Here is a 26,662-nt window from a genome sequence, read left to right on the forward strand (position 1 = left end):
CAATATGGGGTGGTTTGCCAGTGCCTTCCCCAGTCATTACTGTTTACCCCCCAGCAAGCTGGGTACTCATTTTACTGACCTCGGAAGGATGGAAGGCTGAGTCAACCTTGAGCCAGCTGCTGGGATTGAACTCCCAGCCTCATGAGCAGAGCTTTCAGACTGCATGTCTATTATCTTGCCACTCTGCGCCACAAGAGGCTCTATCCCCCAGAGATACTGAAACCATAACCTTTACTCTGCTTCCCCAAAGCCTCTTTCCCTTTCCCTTAGCATAAACAAGGAAAGCCTTCCCTTTAGCTGCAAAGAGTATTTAGGGCAGCCTTTCTCAACTTTTTCACCATTGAGAAATCCCTAAAACATTCTTCAGGCTTCAAGAAATCCCAGAAGTGGCAAGATCATGCAGCATATGGTTGGGAAATATAGCTGTGTACATGCCCATCCAAGATCCCTCCTCTTCCCATCCCCTCCATTGGCCATTTTTTTGGGGGGGGGGGGGCAATGGGTCAACATGATCATATATGGTCATAGTACCTGATAAATGTTTAACAGATTTAAAAATTATATTAAAAATTAATTAACTCCCACCCGTTCTGGAAACCTTTCCAGGGCTGTCAAGAAACCCCATGTTTTTATGAAACACTGGTTGAGAAAGCCTGAGCTAGGGAAAAAACAGGGTTGCACTTACCTGTAACCATTGTTCATTGACGTCTTGGGTGCAGACACAGATTGGGACTGCGCAAGCACAGGCCAGGCATGAAAAGCTTTCTCCAGCTAAGCTCCTATAGGGGGTACCTACTTCCCCTTCATGGTGCGCATTTGTGTGGCTTCCCATCAAAATGCACACGTTATCAGAGGCAGAGCACCTCATACCCTCAGTTCTGAACCACCACTGGGAGCCCAGGCCAGAACGATCAGCTTTACTGGGTCTAGCAGCAGTATTTGACAGTTGATCATAGGCTGCTTGTCCTGCTTGTCAAAAATAGACTGCACTAGTTTGTATGCCTCAATATCATGTCACATATAAGTTTCCCTGATTTTTAATAACTGGAAGACACCAGGAGCTGTGTTAGCGAGTGTTTGAAAAGCAGCTCTAGTCAGCTATATACATTGTGACTATCTTTGTTTTATGAGCTATCTCTATACAGAAGATAAGCTAAATGACCTTTGGACCATACCAGCCCTTTATCAAATCATCTTATGGAGTCATATTCTCAGTACCTGCTTTTCAGTTATGGCGAATAGCTCCTCTGGAGACTGTCTGAGCACCTCCCTGGAAGCAATATGTAATAGTAACAATCCTACTTGAAATTTACATAATTTCCCCCTAGTTTTTAAGTGTTTTGCTTACATAAGCTCTATAATCATGACAACCAAATAAGGTAAACCAGTATTATTTCTTCTTTATAACTATTGGTGTATGTGTGCACTCACCTGCTTGTGAAGTTGAAAACATAGTGATCTGGCTTGCTTAAGGCTACCTAGTAAATCATTGGCTGAGGCTGAGTAGTATCATGGCTCACACACATAGCTACTGTACTATATTAGTTTTCCAGCACAGCTTGGTGAAAAGAAGCTGAAAGAAAAAGAAAGAGAACTTCATGGACCTCATACTTTAAGACAGGGGTAGTCAAACTGCGGCCCTCCAGATGTCCATGGACTACAATTCCCATGAGCCCCTGCCAGAAAACACTGGCAGGGGCTCATGGGAATTGTAGTCCATGGACATCTGGAGGGCTGCAATTTGACTACCCCTGCTTTAAGGTGTCTGAACAGGCACCGTGTGTTTGTGTGTATGTGTATGTGTGTGTGTGTGAAGTGCTGTCAAGTCACAGCCAACTTATGGTGACCTCAGCAATGGGCTTTCAAGGCAAGTGAAAAGCAGACGTGGTTTGCCATTGCCTTCCTCTCCCTTCAAAGTACTGACCGGCTAGTGCTAGCTTCCGAGAAGCGTCTTAAGGAATAGTAAGCCTGAGAAATGTTAAGATAAAGCAAGCTATCTCCAGTGTGCTGACCGTCAAACACCCTGGTTCCGGAGGGGATCAGGAAAGCATTTTCCCCTCGTTTAGCCACAGCCAACAGCTGCCCAGGAGGCCCATCTGCACACTTCGGCAACTACAATATTTAGAATGAGTCCAACATATATGCTGATCCAAAATCACAACATCCATGCAGCAGACACTACAGATGACTCTGGCTGAGTCCATTTTGCTCCTTCAGTTAAAAATAACTTGGTCTAGAATAAAAATAATTCCACAGTGAAACCAGGCTTTCCTTTCATGTGAAGTCTGACGTACTTTATTTCTCTACGGTTGTTTCCTGGAGCCTAGGTTGAGATTTATGACCATATGAGACTGTTGGATGAGCATTCCTCATAGTTTCTCTTTTTTTCCTATGAAGGTTGGGATCACTATGTTACATATATTGCCACTTCATTCTGCCTCTTTTCCCTGCAATTTTGAACCATTCATTCAATGCTCACTCCTCTTTCCCCCTCCCATTCCCTAATTTCCACAAGTTCCATTCTACTGCACATTGTTGCTTAGCAACATGTTCTCCACTTCTGTACTTTACCAGAGAGGAGCAGATCAAAGACACCCACAGTTCTGACTTATTTTATAAATGAATTTAAAGAGAGACCCTCCAAATCTCTAGGATGGGGAAAAGAGACCAAAAGTTGGCCTTTGTGTAGAAAACAGCAGCGCCCATTTCAATCAAAGCTTTTGTCATTGTTCTTTTGCATCTCTTTGAACATTTCTCCAGAAATAGTTGGTTCTGTAGTAGCTCTGAAACGATGTCAAAAGTCTTCCTTCAAATGATGAGCAGTTTGTAGGAATAGTGAATGGAATGCCACACCAGCACATTTATTTTGTCAGTGTGTTCTCATGCACCTGAAGACATAACACAGGCGGGCAATAGTTTATTAATCTATGTTGGAATTCGTTCACAAAGATGAGGTAGTTAAACTTTTCCTGGTCTGTACCACTTCAGACTGCAGGTGGAGCATTGTACAGTGTTTTGATTTCAATCAGCTCTTTTTAAGGAACATCTGAATGGTGATTTGTCCTTACACTACTTAGTGTGGTGAAGGAAAAATGAACTTGGGTGGAATAAATGGAAAGAGGCCCAAATGACTGCAGACTTTATTTATTTATTTATTTATTTATTTATTGCATTTATACCCTGCCCTTCCCCAGAGGCTCAGAGCTGTTTACAAGAAATTTTAAAATACAAAAATTGCTAAATAGGTTTAAAAACATATAAACTTCATGATTACAATTAAAACCAACCCCATTTATTAATCCCTCAGGCCATCATCTCTTTATAAGGATCTTAGATTCTTCTTCTTGTTGGAAGCTGCCCCAAGACCTTTTTGGAGAGGTCTAGAAATCCAAGGAATAAGTGAAATAAATAAATGGCTACAGAAACTGAGGGAGACTAAATAAGTCCTTGGAGAGATTGTTTAGGGGTGGATTTTCAAGCAGTGAAACCACCACCCATATCCTATTTCTAGGCCTCAACCATAGGCCTGGCAGACCACCTGTTTTACATGCCCTGCAGAACTGGTTAAGGTCCTACGGGGCCCTAATCTCATCAGGAAGAGCATTCCATCAGGTGGGAACTAGGGCTGAAAAGGTCCTGGCCCTGGTTGAGGCCAATTTCACCTCTGTGGGGCCAGAGACCCAATTAATCATCACCTCTCCAGCCATGTCAAAGGATAGGATTCTGACCACCTGAGGCCAATTGCAGCATATTAGTGAAGTACATTAAATCTCAGCAAGGAAGAATGCAGATCTTATATTACGCTGTGAGGGGCTGCTTCACGGTTCTCCCATCTAGAGAACTAGGGCACTCAAAAACTTACCATAAACGGGGTGATCTCAGTGATAAGATTGGCCTGCCCACTTGTAACAGCATCAAATCATGTGTTTGGAACAGGAAAATGACAGATAAGGAATGGCATGGAATTGAAGGTAAGAATGGAATAAACTGGTATTTTTCAAAATCGGCATATTAGAGCTATTCAGCAAAGACTTGATATGATTCCCTGTATGTGCTTCAGAATCACTTGTGGACACTGAATCTAACAAAACTTTTCATATTCAGTTTGCAAATTAAGGTGGCAAGATTTGTACCCAAATGAATGTTTCCCAAAATTGAGGATAGTTGACAGTAAATAATTGTCTGGCCTGATTCCCACATAGGGTTCACTTTTGTAATGTGAGCCTATGGCTACAAACTTGTGGAAATGTGCAGCCAGAACTGGTAATCTGACTAAATGCCTCTGGAGTTAGTTATGTGAGCAGGACCTAGGGCTGACAAATCTAGACTGGGAAATCCCTAGAGATTTGAGAATACAGCCCAAGAAGGGAGGAGTTTGGGGAGATGAGGGACCTCAGGGGGGCATAATGCCATAGCACCCACCCTCCAAAGAAGCAGTTTTATCCAGGAGAACTGTTCTATATAGATTGGAAATTATCACTCCCTCTCCAGCAAACAAAGTTGCCATTCTGTCAGAAGAACTACACATATACACATACAAACACAAGAAAAAAAGAGGAAAATGTTTTGACAAATAACAGAAAAAATACTTCTTCAGAGAGAGGGCTGCTATGCATATCTGCTGGTGCTAACATCATATATATCTGGCCCCTACAGCTTAACTATGTTTTATATTTAATAAAATTTTCCAATTTTTGTGTGGTGAACCATGCAACTTTTCAAATTTAATTGTATATATACACTCGCATACTATGGTACGATTTCTAACCATATGCAGCAGTTACTACCATTATTTCTGCTATTCGGTTTGATATAATCATGTCTAGGATTCTGTGATTTAGCAAACTCAGGCATGAGAGAATTGATGTAAGCAAAAGAGAACTGCTGACTCAGATTCTGAGATTTCTTATATGTATTTTTCTATTGCATTTGCAAGCAGGCATAGGAAGATCCAAAATGCACTTCAACCATTCACATGTAAAGCAGTGATGAGGGGTGGAATCCATTTTTAAACAAAACTTGGTTGCATGAAGAATTGGAGTTAACCCAGCTCTTTTCTACCTTTTTCACTGAGCTTTCCTGTTTAAAGCATATTCTTGTGGTCAGGCTAATACGAGGAAGACAGCAGGGCCAGGAGAAGAATGCTGAAATGAATGACACACTATGATGTGTGGTGAAGATCACATTCCAATTGTGTGTAAAACAGAACAGCAAGCCTGCTTGAGGATCCTGGGAAAAGAAGGAAAAGCTCACTCAGTGTCAATTCTCAGCTATGCAGGTACCAGTTTTGATTGCCTACAAACTGATTTGCCTGACATTTGTGAGAGAATCTCTCTCCATGATTAGTTCATCCAGCAGGCTAGGATAAACGTGTTGTTCATGGCAAAATAAAGAAAAATACTATTTATTTACATTTCATACTCTGCACTCCTGGGTGCAGTGCTCTTAAGGTCTCTTGAGTTCAAAATGTGACTCACTTATATTGTGATATTAAAGAACCCACAGTTTAGGTACCAAAGTCAAATTCAACCTTTTGTTTTGCCGAACCCTAGTGAATGCAATCTAATGTACTCCTAGGTATTTGATTGTGCCCTTGTTACCCTGATACAAAGGCTTACAAATTATTTTGTTAATACGCTATTGCACCATAGGTGCAAAATTATTCATCATGAAAGTTCTAGTGTGTTCATATATCTATTACACTTCTAAATTTGGAGTGGATTCTCCCCCCCCCCCTTCTAATGTAATTTTTCTTGGGCGTGAATATTTCTTTCACAATTAATTATTTAAACTCAGTCTGAGGTTTCTGAAGACATTTGTGGAATATGCAGGGAAAATGAGACAGTATGTTGATAAAGTGTGTGCAACCACAATGCCAGCTAGTAGCTGAAGCTAAAACTGGGGTACAAGGGTAAAAGTTATCAACCATGATATTGGAAGCAGCTACGAAAGAGGATGATAGCTCAGAGTCTGACATCCATCACTGACTGAATCACTATGCTATTTTTCACTGGGAAACAAACTGGCTGGATTCTCCAGGCCTGAAGCTGGTTTTATCCACAAATATAATGAACATTACTATTATTTATCCAAAGTTGGAGGCGTGCATGTGTGAAGTGCTGTCAAATCACTCTCTACGTATGTCCTCCATATAAATTAATGACCTCCAGAATTTCCTAAAATTAACAGTCTTGCTCAGGTCCTGCAATCTGAGGGCCATTTGAGGCTTCCACTTTTCCTGCTGCATTCACCTTTTTGAGCATTACCTTTTCCAACGACTCTTGCTTTCTCATATAGGCCCATTATGCACGGCCGCCGAAACGGCGATTTCGGGTCACATGGAAAACGCGGAGGGGGAAGACGCGACGCATACCGGTTATACACGGGGCGGGGCGCGACGGCGGCAAAACCCAGAGTAACCGATTATGCACGCGCCGATCCGGGCGCCGCTTCTGGTTGCGCCCCGCTCACCCGGAAGCTGCGCTTTCTTCCGCGTTTCACTGACGCGGCTTTTTCGGCAGCATGCACCGAAGCTGCAGCCGGTTGCAGCCGGCTCCGTGCGTTATCCGTGATTTTAGTCGCCGCCATTCCACCCCGAATGTGCGCTAAAACCCCCGTGCATAATGGGTCAAAGTGACCCAAGTTTGGTCTCAATTTAGAAATTTTAGCTTCTAGGAAAGCCTGATTTGATCTAGAACCCACTTATTTGTCTTTTTAGCAGTTGCTAGGATCCACAAAACTTTCATCGAACAACACATTTCAAATGAATCAACTTTCTTTCCGTCAGCTTTTAGTTCATTGTCAAACTTTGATAGTAATGGGGAATATTATGGCATGACTTATCTTGATCTTGGTTGCCAGTGACCTTACACATTTTCTTCTGAAATTCTCTCATATGCTCCAATAACCAATATAAATTTGCAACATGATCTTTGGTGTCTCTTATTTTTCTGAATGCATCTTGAACAGTTGGCATTTCCTGTTCCATATATAGTAACAGTCCTGGTTGTAAGATTTTGAGCATCATTTTGTGTAAAAATTAATGTGTTTGATAGTTGCTGTACTCTTAGACATCTCCTTTTTGCAATTGGAATGTAAATTGAATGGCCAGTTAGGAGGCCATTGTTTTGTTTTACACAATTATTGGCATATTCTTGTTAATATTTTGATGGACTCTGATTCAGTAGCTTGGAATAGCACTATTGACTACTCCTGGTGGCATGTTTCTTCCAATTACTCTCAGTGCAACTTTCACTCCACTCTTTAAAACTGTAAGCTCTTTTTCAAAAGGGTACTATTACTATTACTATTATTTCTTAGATTTATTCCTTGCCTCTCCCTGGAGACCTGAGGCGAATTACAACATATAACCCCCCCACTAAAACCATACAATAAAACATATAAGAACATATCGTATAAAATTCCCCACACAATAGAATCATAGAATCATAGGGTTGGAAGGGGCCACACAGGCCATCTAGTCCAACCCTCTGCTCAACGCAGGATCAGCCCAAAGCATCCTAAAGCATCCAAGAAAAGTGTGTATCCAACCTTTGCTAGAAGACTGCCAGTGAGGGGGAGCTCACCACCTCCTTAGGCAGCCTATTCCACTGCTGAACTACTCTGACTGTGAAAAAATTTTTCCTGATATCTAGCCTATATCGTTGTACTTGTAGTTTAAACCTATTACTGCGTGTCCTTTCTTCTGCAGCCAACGGGAACAGCATCCTGCCCTCCTCCAAATGACAACCTTTCAAATACGTAAAGAGGGCTATCATGTCCCCTCTCAGCCTCCTTTTCTCCAGGCTGAACATTCCCAAGTCCCTCAACCTATCTTCATAGGGCTTGGTCCCTTGGCCTCGTCGCTCTCCTCTGTACCCTTTCAATTTTATCTATGTCCTTCTTGAAGTGAGGCCTCCAGAACTGCACACGGTACTCCAGGTGTGGTCTGACCAGTGCCATATACAATGGGACTATGACATCTTGTGATTTTGATGTGATGCCCCTGTTGATACAGCCCAAAATAGCATTTGCCTTTTTTACCGCTGCATCACACTGCCTGCTCATGTTTAGTTTACAATCCACAAGTACCCCAAGCTCTCGTTCAAATACAGTGTTACCTAGAAGCGTATCCTCCATCCAGTAGGTATGCTTTTCATTTTTCTGACCCAGATGCAGAACTTTACACTTATCTTTATTAAATTGCATCTTGGTCTCATTTGCCCATTTTTCCATTGTGTTCAGATCTCGTTGAACTCTATCTTCTGGACTATTTGCCAGTCCTCCCAATTTGGTGTCATCTGCAAACTTGATGAGTAGTCCCTCCACCCCCTCATCTAGATCATTAATAAATATGTTAAAAAGTACCAAACCGAGCAACGAGCAGGCCCTGCGGAACACTGAAAACCCCTGCAATGCCCATAGCTCCCCCGGCAGCTCGTTCCAACAGGTCAGGGCCAGGACCGAAAAGGCGCTGGCTAAGGCTAAGGCGTGGCACGCTTCTCTGGGGCCGGGAACATTACTAATATTACCTGTAAACTGCTCGGGGAGCGGTATAAATAAAACAGTAAGGCTAAGGGGGGGTGGACTGAGTCCAGATTAGGAAACAGGGGCCAACGATTGGCCCCTTGGCCCCGGTCTTACAAGAATTCCAGCCAGTTGGGTGAGGGGCCAATCGGAAAGCGTGAAGCACCTTCCAATGGGGCCCTCACCAGGATAGAGCAGAGTTCCATCCAATCGGGAGGCGCTTTGCACCTCCCAACCCACCCACCCAGCCCACCCAGGGGCAATTGCTGCCAGTCTGCTCCTGACCACTGCAGAGAGAGGATGTCAGTAGGGCTGCCAAGGGGGATGAGAACAGAGGCTTGGACAGGATGCGCGAGCCCTGTTCAACGCAAGGCTGTCCTAACTGTTATGTTCAACTGTAAATTGCCTCAGAACACTGACAGAGCTGGCAGGAAGCTGGTGAGTGCTCCCCTCCCCCCCTTCAGGCCTGCTGCGAAGGAGCCTTTAACAGCCCCTGACTGAGGGGAGGGAGGCATTTCTGAGAGCAACGTAGGGGAGCCTCAGGGCATGGGGTGGGCATAACTTTTGAGGGGGGGGGATTTCGCCTTCTGCTGAACAGCTGACAGGGAGGCCACAGAAAAGCCCCTTCTTACTTAAAATACTGCTCTGGCCGGGGTTAGACACAGCCAAGCCATGTGTATTTCTTCTTTGCAACTGTGCAGATTTGAGGCCACCACACAGTGTTATTCTGCAGACGAAACTGGATGCTGTTGCGGAGGTTCTTTTGTCTCCTATTTCATCTGCACAACAACCCTGTGCAGTAGGCCTCAAGTCTTTCAATTCAAGAACAACGTGTGTGGGAGGCCTTAAATGTTTCTTCTTTACCACAACCCTGTCCAAAGTAGCCTTTTCTGCCTGGGGGGCTGATCTTTATACTATGAAGATGAGCTGTAATTTCAGGAGCTCTCCAGGCCCCACCTGGAGGTTGGCCACCCCTGGGTTGAAAATATTCCTCGAGTTTTGGAGGTGGGACTTCAAAATCATACAAAGCCTCAGAATCCAGCCATTGAGAAGGCTGCGGGTGCACTTCTGGGCCTCGGGGGGTGGGGGGAGGAAGCCTTCCCCCAGTCCTAAAAGCATACCTAGCACCTGTTGTATTTACAAGTTCAACGGGCTTGGTCCCTATTATTATAATAATAATAGGCTCATCAACCTTGATGGGTGACTCCATTGTAGGACCTCTGGCTGACTACAATCCTGCCACCCACTTTACAGTTGCAAGCCAGGAAAAGATGGGCATCAGTCATAGGGTTGCCAGGATGGACAAGCATAGATGTGAGATGGTTGTGGGCGGTAGGCTTGGCTGTAGGCACATGAATGGCACCAGCAGATCCCTTGGACACCACATCCATGGATTGGGGTGGAAGATGGGGAGTAGATGTCAGGATGTCCAAAGATGCCATAGCTGGTGTGGTCTCTAGTAGAGCTGGAGACTCAGATGAATTCCAGGAATGCCTGCCAGCCTTTCATCCATGTGAGATGCTTTTGAGAGGAAGCATCTGGAAATCAAACATGAATAGAGAGATATGTGTCTTGGGAACAGCAATGCTTGCATGACCAATCAGCTATTCAGGGGAAGGCTAGTAGCTACCTTGAGTGGCTGGTGGCTGTCACTGGGGACATGGACAGGTAGCAGGCATTTACTGAGGCTATGCTTGCAGATGTCAGTGGTGATCCATGGACTTTCTGCATCTACCCTCCTGTTCTACCAGCCACTAGGGCTCCCAGAACTAATTAAGAATTAAGTACTGACAGTATCTGAATTTAGCCTTGACTGAGAGCAGTTTAAATAGATGGAACAAATGGGAAGTTGGCAAGGAAGAGTGCGTAGTTAGAAGGCTCCCATTTGGGTCAAGGAAAGGGGATAGATCTAGTGAGAGAAGAATTTCCCTACCCAGTTCAAATGGATACACAACTGTGAAATGTGGAGACATCCCTGATCTGTTGTGGTTAGAGACTGCATTTTGAAACCTGAAGTAAGTAAAGCTCAGAAGAGTACTGGTGTAATTAGTGAATGGGTTTGGGTACTGGATAGTGCCCCAGCTTTCTGGAAAGAGTCAGTGAATATTCACAGAAAGTGTACTAGAGCAGTGGTCCCCAACCTTTTTATTACCGGGGACCGGTCAACGCTTGACAATTTTACTGAGGCTCGGGAGGGGGGGTAGTCTTTTGCCAAGGGACATAGCCGCCGCCTGAGCCCCTGCTCCACTTGCTTTCCTGCCTGTGCCCCTGACTTCCCACCGCCCACTGTGGGGCGCTGCCAGCAGCAGCTGTGCAGTGCCACGCTGAGGAGGAGCCCCAGCCATGGCGGCTGCTGGAGAGTACCAAAGGTGAGCTGGTGGCAGAGTGGCAGGGCAGCTCCTGAGGCAGCAGCCAGGGAGGAGGACAAGGAGGAGCAATGGCCCGGTACTGAATGATCAACAGACCGGGGTTGAGGACCACTGTACTAGAGTGTTTGGAAAACACTGAAACAAAAGCATATCATCTTAATGATTTTAAGTCACTGTGAAAAGTTTATGAAACCCCCCAATAGCCTGAAACATATGAAGTTTATGCTTCTAACTGACTTTACATTGAAATTCTATATTTAATTACCTCTATATTGGAATTCTATATTGAATTTTACCCCTGATTTCATCTAACATTTCCCCCTCTATGCCGAATAAAATATTTTATTTTTGAATTGCAAAAAGTGTCAAGTGCTATTTTAGTAGTTTGAGGGGCATCTTGACCCTTCCAAATTTCTAGGCTGGACCAGCAGCAAAACATCATATTGTGACAAGGTGGGACCGCCTTCGTATTGTCAGCAAAGAAGAAAACGCATAACTTGAGCAGTTCAGTCAGAAAAGGGAAAGAAAAATAAAGGGAGGGAAGCAGATGGGTGCGCCATATGGCTAGACACCTCTACCACAGCAGTCCTCAAGAATGCACTATATGTTACCTTACCAAACCACATTTTAGGATAAGTGTGATAGGTGTGATGTTACTTAATATTGGTTTCCTCCAAGGCTGGTATACTGCACCATCCCATGCTTCAAGATCTGAAAGAAGGCTAGATAGAGAAGGTCATCAGGCAAGAATCAGTAAATAAGAGCACCTTCTTTGTTGCAATCTACTCTTGCTTTAGCACTGTGAAATAGGGGTTTGGGAGACTGAGTTCACCTTCAAACATGTGATTCTACCAAAAGCCTCATCCATTTCAGTTAGAAAGTTTTATTCTCCTTTTGAAATCAATGGGCCTAAAAGTGCTTAAGCCTGGCAGGATTGTTCCTATATAAAATTACAATTTTACAGGAATATTTATGAGGCTAGTTTTTATAAAAAATTAAGTGTAATAACTTTCAACAATTCTACTTGTGAAAATCTGTGAATTGAAGCTAATGGCTCTTCACATGGATAATAATCAGTTGGAAAGATGTAAATCAGAATCTGTGGCCAGAGATAACTCTTTAACTAAAAAGAAAGAAAATCAAGTTAACACAGATCTTATCACTATTGAAGTATCTGAAAAGTGGGAGTGATAAATGAACCTTAGACCTAGATGAAAGATGTTACTAAAATATTCAGTAGTAGTTCTTTTGCAGCTTAAATAAAAATAATGTTGTACACTACAGCAACCTGCCAATGTAGGACATCAGTATAATATATTAGGGTGTGTTCACACTGACAGTTTACCCCTGGTTTACTGCTAATGCTATAAAGTGCTGTGTACATTGGTGACACACTATAAATAAAAATAAACTGACATGTCATACTTCAGCCATAAGCTCCTGCTGTCTGGAGTCTTCGCTGTAACTCCATGCCTGTATGCCTTTTTTAGTTGGTTTCATTATTTGAGTTGGTTTAGTTCATTTCAACACAATGATCCTCCAGGCTTGTGTGTCTTGAATTTGATCTTTATTGCATAATTAATACAATCCAGCAGGACCTCTAAGGCCAAAAGAGTTTTATTCAAGTACTAGGGGCAAAGCCCATTGTATACAGGAATACAACAGGCGCTAGAGCTTGGCGGTGGGAAGAGGAAGGAGAGGAGTTGTCCAGTTTGTAGGGGCATAGGGTTGAATGTGTGTGTTGTGTGGGAGGTTGTGGTGGCCTGGTGACAAATGAGGGCATGGGTGGGGAGAGATGGGTGTCAAGAACCTGTGGTTTGGAATGTTCATTGAGTGTGGGAGATGATTGACCTTTGGAAATTATGGCATAGTGGTTACAGATGAGCTTTCCAGAGCCATGTCTTCAGATATATGAAGGGAAAATCAGGCTGGAGACTCTTCTTAGGGGGAGATTACATGCAACCAATTCCTCCCAGTTCTGTGTCATTTCCCTTCTTGTGTGAATTAGGCTACAGACACCAAAATGTCCCCCTGCCCTAATACACATTGGGTAGTCACAATACACAAGTGTCCACCCTGCTCTTTCTGTCTCCTCCCTAACCACGTGCAGAAGACTTTCCTGTTTCAATGGGGAGGGGGAGGGGAGAGGAAGACTTAAGTTCAAAGTGATTTGAATTCAACAGGATTGACAATGGAATAAACAAAGTAAGTGCAGACTCTGCCCTAGAGTTAAATGAATCTCTTTACCTCCAGCTCAAAGTGATTCAAGCTCTGTCCTGAAATTACATACACAATAATGTAAAACCAAATCTAACCAGGAAATCTTAGGAAGAACTGCTCCAAATACACAGCATTGCCACTAACATTTTATAGGATCACTGCCAAATAAAAGGTAATCTCTGTGTAGAGAGATAGCTATTACAATCATTTTATATTTGAACCCAAACATCTATGGCATCTCTGTTTATTGCTAAGTGAAAATAAAAAATAGATTATGAACCTTTCTAATCAGATACTATTTACTCCTGGAGAAATTGCTTTGGTACATTTGACACGTAGCACAAAGCACTTTCCTCTTCTTGCAGATTCCTTCCCTTTCACTCATTTCTCATTCTGTTTCAATGAACATATGCATTTTAATCTTCCCTAGCTTGGTTGCCAGGTCTTCCCTGGCTACCAGCAGGGGTTGCCAGATCCAGGTTGGGAAACTCCTGGGATGAACAGGGTCCTCAGCAGAATATGTCATAAAATCTATTTTTCAAAATATCAATTTTCTCTAGAACCGATCACCGTCATCTGGAGATGAGCTGTAATTTTGGGGGATCCCCAAGTCTCCCCTGGAAGCATGTATCCCTAATCTCCCTGCCCCTTTCAATTTAAAGCTCAGTTAAGATGTATGTTCTGTTACCGTTTGTCTAACCAGTTCCTTGTAGCCACTAAACAGAAGATACACATCTATCCTATCAGTTCTTATCCTTTACAATCTGGCCTCCATCCTCAATACTTCACAAAAACATATGCAATAAATCTGTGATAGTCAGGCTCCTTACTCTTTGCTAGGATTGGTCAGAACTTCCTTGATTGAATAGTCAAAATGCTCATATTTACTTTCATGCCTTTCTTCTCAGCCTTCAGTAAACTCTTATCAATGGCAGGAGTAACACCTGCCAAAATCATATATACATATCTTGTACGCTAAGGGTAGCAACCCAGCATAGCCTGGCATTGTCAGAGTTAAGCAGGGCTGGCCACAGTCAGTACTATAATGGGTGATCACCATGGGACAATGGAGTTATTATGCAGCAGTTTTTGCTCATCTCTCTTGTCTGGAATGTCCAAAGGATCAGGGTTGCCATGATTCAGCTGTGACTCAATAGCATGCTCTTCATGGTAAATGGCAGGCTGATATAACAGTCAAACACTCCTCCAAGAGAATAGAAATGGCAGCCCAACTCTTGCCCTTCTGGTGATTCAATGCTGTAATCAAAGGCACAAATCAGTATCTTCAAATCAAATTGGTAATTTCCTCTCATTTATTTCTAGTGTAGAGATGTGCAGTCCAAGTTTATGTAGAATTAATACATCCTTTGAAACAGGCTTCAGTGTCTCTAAAAATCAGGTTTAAGAGCATGCTTTCTCATTTTCTCAAATTTTTCAGTGTGCTTAACTTCTAGCTGAATCATGCTGTGCTAATGCAAGGTATTTAAAAAAACTAAATTGAATTGTTTTAATAATACTGTACTGTAATATGGATGGGCGAACATTATTTTATTAATAATAAGAACCACTGGCAGTCATTACATCTAAATAGTCTGGCTTGGGTTAAGAAACTCACCAATTGTGAATGTTTCGGTTTAACAAGGGATGGAGTATTATTATTCCCTATAATATAGTCCAATTTACTCAGTAAAATCAGAGTCCAGTAGCACCTTTAAGACCAACAAAGATTTATTCAGGGTGTGAGCTTTCGAGTGCAAGCACTCTTCCTCAGACTTCAGACCAACACGGCTACCCTTTTGAATCTATCCAGTTTGCTCACTGCACAAAAATAATTGTGATTTTGTTATATCCTCAACCGATGACTAACTCTGAGAAGGGGGGCGGTTGTGGGTCAACGACCACAAAGCAAAACGGGGTGCGTGTGAGTGCGCAAAGCCCATTAGAAATGGAAGTGAGTGTGTGGATTTAGGATCGGCACATAGCAGCCCAGAGAGTGCCGTTATCCCGACGGCGGGCCGAAACGACAACGATAAAGTGAATCTCAGCGCTTCTCTAAATGCAGGTAACACCAAAAGGCGCAATCACGATTCTACTGTCTGCGAGGGCTTCCGCTTGGAGAAGAAGCGTCTTCACGGGAACTCCCTCCAGCTTCGTCGTTTCCTCTCCTACGCCCTCCATTTAAAGCCGCCTTCCTTCCTTCCTTTTCCCCCTCCCCTCTCTCCCTCCGCTCCCGCAGCCTCCTCGCCCCCGCCCCCCATGCCATTTCCGCTTGCGAGGCCTTCCGCGGGCCAATCCTCCTCGGCGCCTCTTTCCCGCCCGCCCCGCGGTGCGCATGCTTGGGTTATGCAACAGGCCCGGCCGGGCAGGCCCCAGCGCCCGAGTCTCAGCCGCAGGGCAGCGTGGCCAGGACCGGCGGCGGGGAGGCGGCCCGGCCAGCCCAGCCCAGCCTAGCCTAGCCCTCCCGGGGGTGGCCCTCGAAGGGGAGCGGAGAGGCGGGGAGGGGGGGCGCTGTAGGCCCAGCCTGGGAGCTGGCAAGCGGGCGTGAGCGGCGCCAGCCTCCCGGGCCAAGTCCCGCCTGTTCCGCGGCGGCCAGTGGGTTGGTTTCCTGCGCGCTGCGCCGCTCCCTCCCCGCTCCTCCCCCCTTTCCTTTCCCTTCCCTTCCTCCTCCCTCCCCTCCCCTCCCGCTCTCTGCTCTCTCTCTTCCCTCCCTTCCTTCCTTCCCCCGGCAGTAGGAGCCGCAGCGGCAGCAGCCACAGCAGAAGCCCGGATCCCCTGAGCCATGGCTGTGTGAGAGCAGCACATGGCGGCCGCAGCAGCCATGAACCCTCCACTAATCCATACAACTCCCCCCTGAAGAGCCACCGTGCAACTGCAGCCAGCCAGCCAGCCCACCCACCAAACAACCCACCCACCTTAGTTGAGACTCCATCACGTCCCAAGACTCGCAACTACTACTACTGCTACTACTACAGCTGCTGCTACTACTGCCTCGCCCGGACGGCAGCGGCGCCCCCCCATCCCCGCCTTCAGCCAGCCGACATCAGCCGCCCGTGCAGGCCCCCTCCCCGCTCCGTGCCGCCGCCGCCGCCGCCATGGGAGTGCAAGGCTTCCAGGACTACATCGAGAAGCACTGCCCCAGCGCCGTGGTGCCGGTGGAGCTGCAGAAGCTGGCCCGGGGCAGCCTGGTGGGGGGCGGCCGGCAGAGGCCCCCCCAGACCCCGCTGCGCCTCCTCATCGACGCCGACAACTGCCTGCACCGGCTCTACGGCGGCTTCTACACGGACTGGGTGAGCGGCGGGCAGTGGAACCACATGCTGGGCTACTTGGCGGCGCTGGCCAAGGCCTGCTTCAACGGCAACATCGAGCTCTTCGTCTTCTTCAACGGCGCCCTGGAGAAGGCCCGGCTGCACGAGTGGGTGAAGCGGCAGGGCAACGAGCGCCAGACGGCCCAGCAGATCGTCAGCCACGTCCAGAACAAGGGGACCCCGCCGCCCAAGGTCTGGTTCCTGCCCCCCGTCTGCATGGCGCACTGCATCCGCCTGGCCCTCATCCGCTTCCACATCAAGGTAAGCGGGGCGGAGGCCTGCTCTGGCGCCAGGCGGTGCGCCCAACTCCTCGCGCTCCCCTCCGGGCCATTGCACCAGCAGCAGCAGCTCCCGGCCTGCCCCAGGCCACTTGGCAGCCTCCTTGCACTACCCCCGGACTTAGCCATGCCTCCATTCCCTTCCTGCTGTTTTTTGTTTCCTGGCTGGCCGTGGGCGCCCTCCCCTGCCGTGCCTCGTTTCCTTTACATGGCCGGTGCCCCCTCCTGTTTTCCTTGGAGGCCCTGGCACCACTGGCCAACTCCCAGGCTGCACGTCTCCCTCGCTCGCTCGCTCCTTGGCTGCCTTGCCCAGGGAGCCCCTGCCCTGCTTCCTCGCACTGCCACTGGTTTGGGTGAAAGGAGGGGCCGCGCTCTAAGATGGCAGCAGGGTTGCCCTCTCGGTTAAAGCTCTGAGTTCAGAGGGAGGGAGGGAAGTTCTGTCTCCCCATATCCGCAAAATGTCGTCAAAACCTGGCGGTGTTGGCGCCTTGGGCGGGGAGAGGAGATGCTCTGAGTTCCCTGGGAACAAGCATGCTCACGGTTGGCCAGCAGTACTTGCGCAAAAGGCAGCCAAAAGTTTATGTTGCTGCTGTCGCTTTGGCCATTCCCCCTCTTCTTCCTCCTGCCTCCCCTCTCCTGGAAAAATAAGTATTCTTTACCACCTCATATGAAGCTGCAGGGTGCCCTTTGCCGGCAAAGGGGAGGGCTTAGTAAGCACCCTGATGTCCTCAATCTCTACAGGGATTTTGCTATTTATACATACCTGTCAAGCTTTGAAAACCAGATGAGTGTGATTTGGAACATCCCAAATGCTCCCATCTACATTTAGCTATGTTCTAATGGCTTCTGAAGACTACTGAATGCTGCATCAGTTTTATTTTCCTTTTAAGCACACTTAGTCTGCATTTCCTCTTCAGTGTTTGCATTTAGACTCTTTTCCCCTATCCCCTTGTGACTCCTTTCTTTTATTTTTCTCAAATTCTGTTTTCTTCTTTTCCCATGCGTATAAGTTTGTAAGAGAGGGGTTTTTTGACAGAGAGTATGAATAGATAGCAAAATGAATTTGCTCTAGGTCTCCTTGATTTGAAGTTTGGGTTTCAATGAGGTGTATCCAGACTCCATGTTGTTTCTGGACGTTGTTCTGTTTACTGTGATTTATAAAATATCCTTTTCAAGATAGCAGCCAGTCAACTGGAAGTAGATTTATCTCTGGAGCTGGCTACTTGTTGTTTTCTAAGTACAGTCTATTTGTCTAAACAATTAACACTGAAAGGAATTAAAGTACAAGTTTGCAAATGAAATGAAAGTAAGCAACAAGTTACTTAAATGATTTACATTGGAAGGAAATTTGTGAATTAAACTAGCATTAAAGCTTGATGAGGAGAAATTGAAGATTTAATTTAAAAATAGCTTTAAAGTCGTTTATTGTATAACAATAAAATGATTTAGCTGTCATACTATGTAATTTTATAATTTACTGTACTGTAAATTAAGCAGAGTTTGAAAATAAGCCCTCTTAAACTATGTTTAGCCTTGATTGCTTGTGCACTGTTTGGCATTAATGCTCTATTGAGAACTGTTCTGTCACTTTCATTTAGCACTTGTAGTAAAGTTTAAAAGTACTTCATTATGCTTCATCAAGAAAAATAAGTAGTTAAAGTATGGGATATTCTGATTAACCTCTTAAGAAGGAGGAAAACCAACAGAAGATTTCATATTTAATTAGTAGCAGCCTCTGTCAGTTCTTTTTCATAGCATTGTTAATATTATGTGAAGTTCAAGAACAGGGATCAGAGGTTAGTATTAGGATTTTGTACTCTCCTTTTATCAGACTAAACCACACCTGTAACCAGTTCAGGACAAAGATACTTTTTAGGATGGAGAGGTGGATCATTAACATTAGACAGCTTTTCGTTTGGAAGTTCTGTTCAAGGCCGAGAAATCATCTTGCCTTTTTTAGAGGCTGTGATACTTCAGACTAAGATGATAGTGGAAGTCCCACCCCTTGTTTCAATTGTAACTGGTAAGAGATTTCATAAGCCTGCGAGTTGACTGATCTGGCGTAATGATTGGCTTACAGTAGTGACAGACGTGAAATGTAGCACTACACTGAACAAGTTAGATTGTTCTGTTCTTGTATGCTTGTTAAATTCTTCCGTATGGAAGTGGAGAGTTGTTGAGCGCAAACGCACTTTGCTCTGTAACTTAATCAGATGTGACGTACATTTCTAATAAAGGACTTACAATTGAAGGTGGAACTTGTTCATATGGTAGTTGACACTAAACTATTTCGTATCTCATGATGAGCAGCATAAATATGAGATCTTTTTGACATTTGACAGTGCTACTGCACAGTTAACTATGGTGATCAGGCATCTTATTGAAAGATCTTTAAGACTTTGTTCCTTTGTGAAACAAGAATTCAGGGTGTTTTCACTTTCGTCTTTATTAGTGTAGTCTATAAAAAGGTAATTTTTGTTACATTTCTTCAGTGTTCTTAATCTCTTTTAGCTCTATTTACAGCACTGGGTTTTTAAAGACTATTTTTTATTAAGGGCCATCTTTTTGTTATTTGCAAAAATAACTTTTGTCTTTTCACATTAAAAAAATATTGTATGGCTCTTTGCATGCTACATGGCCTTTTAAAACTGCTGCAAGGTGTAGGTTTTAGTATTACTATAAGTGCCAAAAGTACATGTGGTCTTAAGAGAGTGTACATTTCAGATGTCTAAATAAATGATGCTTGTTTGTAATTCTTGCTCAGAGTAGCACATAAAAGAGTTCCTAAATCTCCTAAACTTCTCATACCTTTATCTTGCTTTTTGTGCAAGGATCTCAGAGCAGCATATGTGGTTCTTGCAATCTCTTCCCACACCCATTTTATCCTTACAATAACCTTGATTGGAGGTAGGTTAGGTTGAGAGGTTTGGCTGGTCCAAAGTGGCTCAGTGAATTTCATGGTGAGTAGGGACCCAGAACATGGGACTCCCTAAACCTTGTCCAATATGCTATCCATCCAGTCTACATATGGAATGTTGTATGTACAGAATCGTGTGTCATTATTGCATTGCATATTATTAAGGAATGATTTTCATAGTCTTCCATATCCTAGCAAATCTTGGATATATATAATAGACTTAAGAATTCCAGAGATTTATTTCTGTCATGCTTAGAACCAATGCAAGAATTCATGCCTAACTTTTTGCTAATACTAGATCAAATGAAGTAAAAATTTATAAGACTTCTTTTGAAATAATAAGTTGGTATTTCTACCAGTAAGTTGTGTGTATATGGGGAAAAGCTGTAGTGTGAGTGGAAATAGAAATAGAAAATTTTGTTTGAATAAATACTTAGTTCCCAAGATGGCATAGTATAAAAATTACACAATCCCATTTTAAGTCATTAACATAATGCTCTGTTTAGGGTATTTGCTAAACATGCCTGCTTCTTGTTCAATTTTAGTCACATATGTAAATTGTCATAAAATGATTAATTTTTGTGAGAAATTAGAATGCTGGTAAAAATGCTAATATGTGTAATTTAATGTATAGGATTTCTGTCTATTTTAAACATCTAATAGCAATGCAGTCAGTTCAGACTATTCAACAATTCTATCTCTCTGTTGTAGTCTTCAGAATCTGTATTCAATACTCGTGCATGGTTAGCAAAAGTTGCTAAAACAATTGATTTGTCCCTATTCTTTCATTTGGTTCAGTAAGAACTTTCTTAAGTTCTGAGTTCCTGTTCAGCATTTTTGTTGTGTTTTTATATTCCGTAGTTACTATTTATATGAAAGTCAAGATGTGGCTACTCAACTAGCATTAAAGCCTGAAGTGGACAAATTGAATATTTTAACTGTTCTGGGATGCAAGGTGTATAGTACCTTAATAGCGCTGATATAGCCACCTGGATCCATGCCACAGTAACATTGAGACAAAATGCCACAATTCACGTGTTATTGGGCGTTAGACAGAGCATGTGCAATTTCGTTGAGCAATCATATTTATTTTATATATATATGCTTCCTATTGTGTAACTCTGCTATATATATAATACAATAATATTAGTCACTTCTTTGTCCTGAACTTACTGAACTCAATTTAAGGTGTTGGTTTGGCCATAACTTTGTGGTATTTTCATATATTTGGTACTGCCTCTTCTCTTAAACTTTTGATCATCTGAGAAGGGTCATCTGCAGAAGCCAATGAATCAATGGGCAGAATAAATTTATTCATTTATTGAATTTCTAGACCGCCACTCCCAGCCAGGCCGGCCCATGGTGGTTTACAATAAAAATATCAAACCATTAAAACCCTAGTTCAAATACAAATCATTGATGGCGGCAACAACAAACCTATTATTTCCCACAAAACCTCAACTCTGCTTCTCGCAGTCTATGTCCACTATAGATGTCAGCGATGTCAGCCTAGGGGTCCTGATCAGAAAAGGGGAAGGGAGGGACCTGATCTTACCATCCCCGGCCTCCTGCCTAACCTCAACTGAATGCCTGGTAGAAGAGCTCTGTTTTGCAGGCCCTGTGGAACCCAGAGAGTTCCAACAGGGCCCTCAGCTCTTCCTGGAGTTCATTCCAACAGGTACGGGCCAGGCCTGAAAAATCCCTGGCCCTTGGAAAGGTCAGGAGCACTTCCTGGGGGCCTGGGACAACCAGCAAATTCATACCTGCAGAGCGGAGGGCCCTGCGGGGAGCATAAAGGAGATAAGCGATCCCACAGATTGGTAGGACCCAGGCTGCATATAGCCTTAAAGGTCAAAAACAGAACCTTGAACTTGATCTGGAAGCTAACTGGCAACAAATGCAGCTACTGCAGGATTGGCTGGACATGCGCCCTCCATGATGACCTAGTGAGAACCCTCGCAGCCACATTCTGTACCCATGGACTCTCTGTTGTGCTCCCAAATTTATGGAATGGTTTATCTGAGAAAGTCAGAAAATCTTCCACTCTGGGCTTTCTGCAAACTATGGAAAACTGAATTAGTCAGGAGAGCTTTTCTACACTGGTAGTAGGGCAGTACTGTAACAAAAGGATTTAGAAAATTACTTTGATAAAAGTGTAGGGCATTGTGAACTACACTACTGTTGTATAGTTTGTATGGTCTACTGCTGTAAGTAGGATTCTACTATGTTATTTTCACTTTAGGTAATGCATGATGATAGTACCTATCTTTGCTTCAGTTCTGCTTCAGATTTCTAATTGGTTCCTGATTTTTTTGCAGCCCATATCCTATTGCATGTCCCTTCTTCTTGATTGCATTGATTTACTCTGTGTAATTCACCTTGAATCACAGTGAGGAAGGTAGACTATAAATATAAAATAAATATCTGATACCATTCTGGTCTGTGGCAGCATAAATACATAAAGAAAATTAAATTAAATATCTTATATGAAATAGAAAAATGAGAATTGCTTACTCTTTAAAGTCCAGGATAGCACTTTTACTTGTGATCCTAAACATATTTGTTGGCCTGTAGTACAATACGCACAGTACTGTGTTCTATCTGTTGCTGTATTTTTTTTTTTGAATGCCCTGTCATGATCATGTTTGGCTTACACTGTGTAATCTGCCTTGAGTCTCAGTAAAAAAGGTGGACAGTAAATAATGTAAATAAAATAAATTTAAAAGATCACTCACGGAACCTGATTCGTTTCCTTTGAATGGTTAACTCCATCCCATAAGGCTAAGAACACAATCTATCTATGTAGTATATTTTATTAGTACCAACCCAGTGATGCCTGCCATCCTTACCATTGTTCTCCCTGATATTTGGGAAAGGCCTGTGTGGGCAGAACGCTGTCTGAGATACATCATGTGTCCGGACTGCGCTTCTGTGCTGGGTGCAGCCAGATTGGGAAGCCCCCTGGGGCACCCGCCTCCAGAAGCTGGCCGTGAGCTGCACAGCCAGCCTTGCGGCCAGACGCTGCCTAGCTGCCGAGGACACCACTCCTCTGCTCCCCTGCCTTGGCTGCTGGCCCATCAGGGGCCACAGCAGCCCGGCAGCCTCTAGAGTTGTTGGCCCAACCCTCCACCAGGGCTATAGGCTCTCCTGCCGCACACCTCGACGCCCCGCTGCCTTGCCCCAGCTGCCAGCACGCCCGCCTAGCCCCAGCTGCCAGCCATGACTCCAGGTAGGGATGAAGCCCACTCTTCCGTCAGGGCCCTCCGCTAGCGCCCATTGCATTCCTGGATGCAACGGGCTATTTTCCTAGTAATAGTATAATCTTAGAGCACGATTGTAATGACCTGAAAAGTTTGCTTTTTCCCTTTAATTTTTGGGTCTGATGAAGAGTTCCTGGTAACTTAAATGCTGACATGCTATTATGTGTCATTTTGTTGGATTTTATTAAAGGGATTGGATGGATGGATGGGTCATGTTGCTGGCTTTCTGGATTTCACTTTGGACAAACATGTCCATAAGCAACTTATCTATGCCTTAAAGTCAGCCAGCTGCCTTTGAAATTGTCTTTGTTTTCTAATTATTTTACACTGTGATGTTGTTTTGGTTCCATTGATTCATGTAATTAAATTTACTGCCCTTTGAATCCTGATTCTCATATATAAGTAAGGGCAGTTGATTTAGTTGTATCTTAGTTCTCAGCTAACGTATGTGCATAGAGTTTACTAAGTTATCCTCTTATTTTGTTTCAATTTTGTATCAATCCATGGATTAATATGTTAGAATTTGGTTTCTAGAGTATCTGACAATGACCGTTTATGTACTGGAGGTTTCATGCTGGGCTGCAGGCTGGAGTTTTAGTCGTGGCAAGCTGCCCCACCTCTTCCTGCACCCATACGGGGAAGCATTTGGCCCTGTGCAGTCCATGTGCCCCTGATTTGTGCTCCTGCACGGGAGCCGGGGCAGTGAAGTTCCCAGTGCATAAATGCTCAATGTGAAAACCCATTTGTCTGGATTCCTTACAATTATGCTTCATTTGGAATTTACAGCTGGTGCGCCTGCTCATGAATGCTGATGTAAAACTAACAGTTCAGTCATACAATGAAAAATTAGGCTTGAATATCTGAGATATGATAGTTCTTGTGTAATGTTGTATGCATATTTGTTGTGGTGACACAGTTGGGGCATGTTTTTCTGCCTAAAAACATGATATCTGCTTCTGTTGAGCTACAGTTTCATTTTGATTGTAGCACTGAAACTTTGGAATTTCTTTATAGGATAATCTGCCATTGCAGTTTTATGTAGTTTTATATATGAAAGTTGAAGGAATGTCCTGTTCAGACTGGCATTTTGGATTGTATACGACTTGTTGTTCAGCTGCATTTTGCCATTTATGTGTATCCATCTAAAAAATGACACAAGAATTTTCAACTTGTGTTTGGACAATGAACACTCAATAACTTTTAAATAAATGCAACACTGATCAACAGTTATATTGCAGTGTTATAAGAGATCCTTGCTACATAACTACACTGTGTACTTATCCAAGTGTACCAAAAGTGTAGAATCTTACATGTGCATTTAATGTAGACTTCTTTAGAAGGACACTGGCTGCTTCTCCTGATATTGCAGATGATGTGTGATGCTACTACCCCTGCTGCACATGGTAGCATTAGAAGTTGATCTCAGGCTTGTGTGCTTTTCTTCTTTTCTTGTGTAGGTGGTATTACCATAACCGTGTTAATTGTGTTTTTTTGAATGTAGGCTAAACAGTTATGAAGGGAATAGTACTTAAGCAACAGGAGGTAAAGAATAAACTTAACTGAATTAATGGTTTAGTTGTGATAGTTCTGATGTCATATTGTTGTATGCTTTTATGCCATAGTGATGCTCTCCAGGTTGGACTGGAGGTTCAAATGTATTTGGCATAAACTTCTTTTAACATGCATTTAATATGTCTTTCTCTGCACCACTCTTTTTCTCATAGGTTGCACAGAGCATTGAAGACCACCACCAAGAAGTAATTGCTTTTTGCCGAGAAAAGGGTTTCCACGGCTTGGTTGCATATGATTCAGATTACGCATTGTGCAACATCCCTTACTATTTCAGTGCCCATGCCCTAAAACTGAGCCGTAATGGAAAAAGCCTCACGACAAGCCAATACCTGATGCATGAAGTTGCCAAGCAACTGGACCTGAATCCAAATCGGTTTCCTATTTTTGCTGCTCTTTTAGGTAGGTGGAATGATATCTGGAAGTTCATATTTAAACAGATCTTTAAAATGTATAACTGGAAGGTCTATAGGAAACCCATGTCGGTATACTTTATTAAATGTTGAGCCATTTTTTGTGTTTTTGTGGGGTATGTATGTTGAGTATGTACATTAAAGAAGCAGTGTTTGAGTTATACATGGAAAACTCAGCATCCTGATCCAAAGCACCTTTACTTATAAGTAGCCTCATTTTATTGTAAGAGAGACCACAAGATACGTCTGTAGTCCTAAACACTGCTTAGATGCATGTCCCATTGGTATTGATGAGACTTGGCTTTTGAATAAACATGTTTATAAATTAGAATTTGTACTGGGGAAAATATGGAGATTAGTTACTTTATAAATGCTTATTACCATATTCATTTACTATAATTGCATTACTTGGTAGTGACATTTACATTTAAGATTAAAATTACAAACATTGGTTGTGCACTGAAGTATCTGATAACTTCCATTTTGTAGGATAGCTTGCATAAAGTATTTCAGGACTTGACAAAAATCACATATCTTATATTTTAGGTAATCACCTTCTACCAGATGAAGATTTGGCTTCCTTTCATTGGAGTTTACTTGGTCCAGAACATCCCCTAGCCTCTCTTAAGGTACAACAGCTAGCTATTAAATTAACTATCATAGAAATAAGTTATAATACAGAACAGCTTTTCATAATAATGTCAGATGTTTCCTAAAAAATTAAAGATTGAGCTGCCATCTGTAATCCACTTTGAAGTAGTACCAAAGACTTGTCTGGAACAAATGTGTTTATAGGTTGCAGCTTATATCTTTAAGCTGTTTCACACACATGCTAATAGTTTTATAGTATACACCTTGTTTTTCTGGTTTTGGTTTTCATTTTATCATACTAGCATCAGCGATCTGATTGCAGGTCTGACAATATTGGCTTTTTTTGTTGCTGATAGCGAACTCTTAGATAATAGACTTTATCTTTATGTTAGATATCTGCCAGCTTGATAGAAAGATGGTGGAGGAATGAAACCTTTGAAGTTTAATGAGAGATTTTGTGTTTGAATATGAGAGCTGCACCTGCCTTTTAATAGATTTGTGTGTAGCTTAAGACGGTTAGATAATTGAGTAATTTCACGTCATCTAAATGAACAGTAGTGAACTAAGACTTTTGAGGCCTTCCCAAAGATCTGTTGGTTTGTTGGACGTGGCTGGGCATATATAGCATAAAAAGGTTATTTTAGAATTTTTTAAAATTTTCATGTGTTAGAAAAAAATAACTTTTAGATAACAAGCTGTATCAGATGTGCATAATACTTTTCTAGGTAATGGCACTCAGATGAGATCATTTGCATAGGTTAGGAACTTCCTGAAATTCTTGCAGTCCGTTATTTTCTTATTCCGTCACATATATAACACTTTGCAGAACAAAATCCTGATCAAGGTAAAATGTGTGTTAGGCACATTGATCACATTTTTAGGACATAATTTAAATCGATTTGATATTGCTTGTCATGCAGTGCTTTTTGTGGGGCATGTATGATTGCCTGCCAGCAAAATATAGTAAACTTTGTCTTCTTTAGTTAGGGTATGTACAAGCTACAATCATCTGCACAGTCCTAAACATGTTTACTAAGCAATACGTTCTACTGGCTTCAATGAACTTATTTTCTGCATAACTGTGTGTAGGTTTCCAGCCAGCCTAATATGGAAGGCTAATTCAGTGCTATAGATTCTGGAAGGTTTGTTCTTCTTTTTGGAATAACCATTTATATTTTATGGGCATTTTCAGTTTTATTTGTAACAAGCAATCT

General features: G+C 43.1%; 1 protein-coding gene across 1 annotated transcript in view; it reads left to right on the forward strand.

Annotated features, from left to right (window-relative positions):
- The first annotated feature begins 15,444 nt into the window (after positions 1-15,444).
- The window catches only part of FAM120A (family with sequence similarity 120 member A), a 75,676-nt gene continuing 64,458 nt past the window's right edge, over positions 15,445-26,662 (forward strand). Inside the window, exons 1-3 of the mRNA XM_077325581.1 lie at positions 15,445-16,681; positions 24,600-24,846; positions 25,404-25,486. Of these exons, the coding sequence (XP_077181696.1) occupies positions 16,208-16,681; positions 24,600-24,846; positions 25,404-25,486 (804 nt within the window). The 5' untranslated portion in view covers positions 15,445-16,207. The remainder of the gene's footprint in view (positions 16,682-24,599; positions 24,847-25,403; positions 25,487-26,662) is intronic.

Source organism: Paroedura picta, chromosome 3 (genome assembly GCF_049243985.1).
Source record: "Paroedura picta isolate Pp20150507F chromosome 3, Ppicta_v3.0, whole genome shotgun sequence".
Taxonomy (NCBI): Eukaryota; Metazoa; Chordata; class Lepidosauria; order Squamata; family Gekkonidae; genus Paroedura; species Paroedura picta.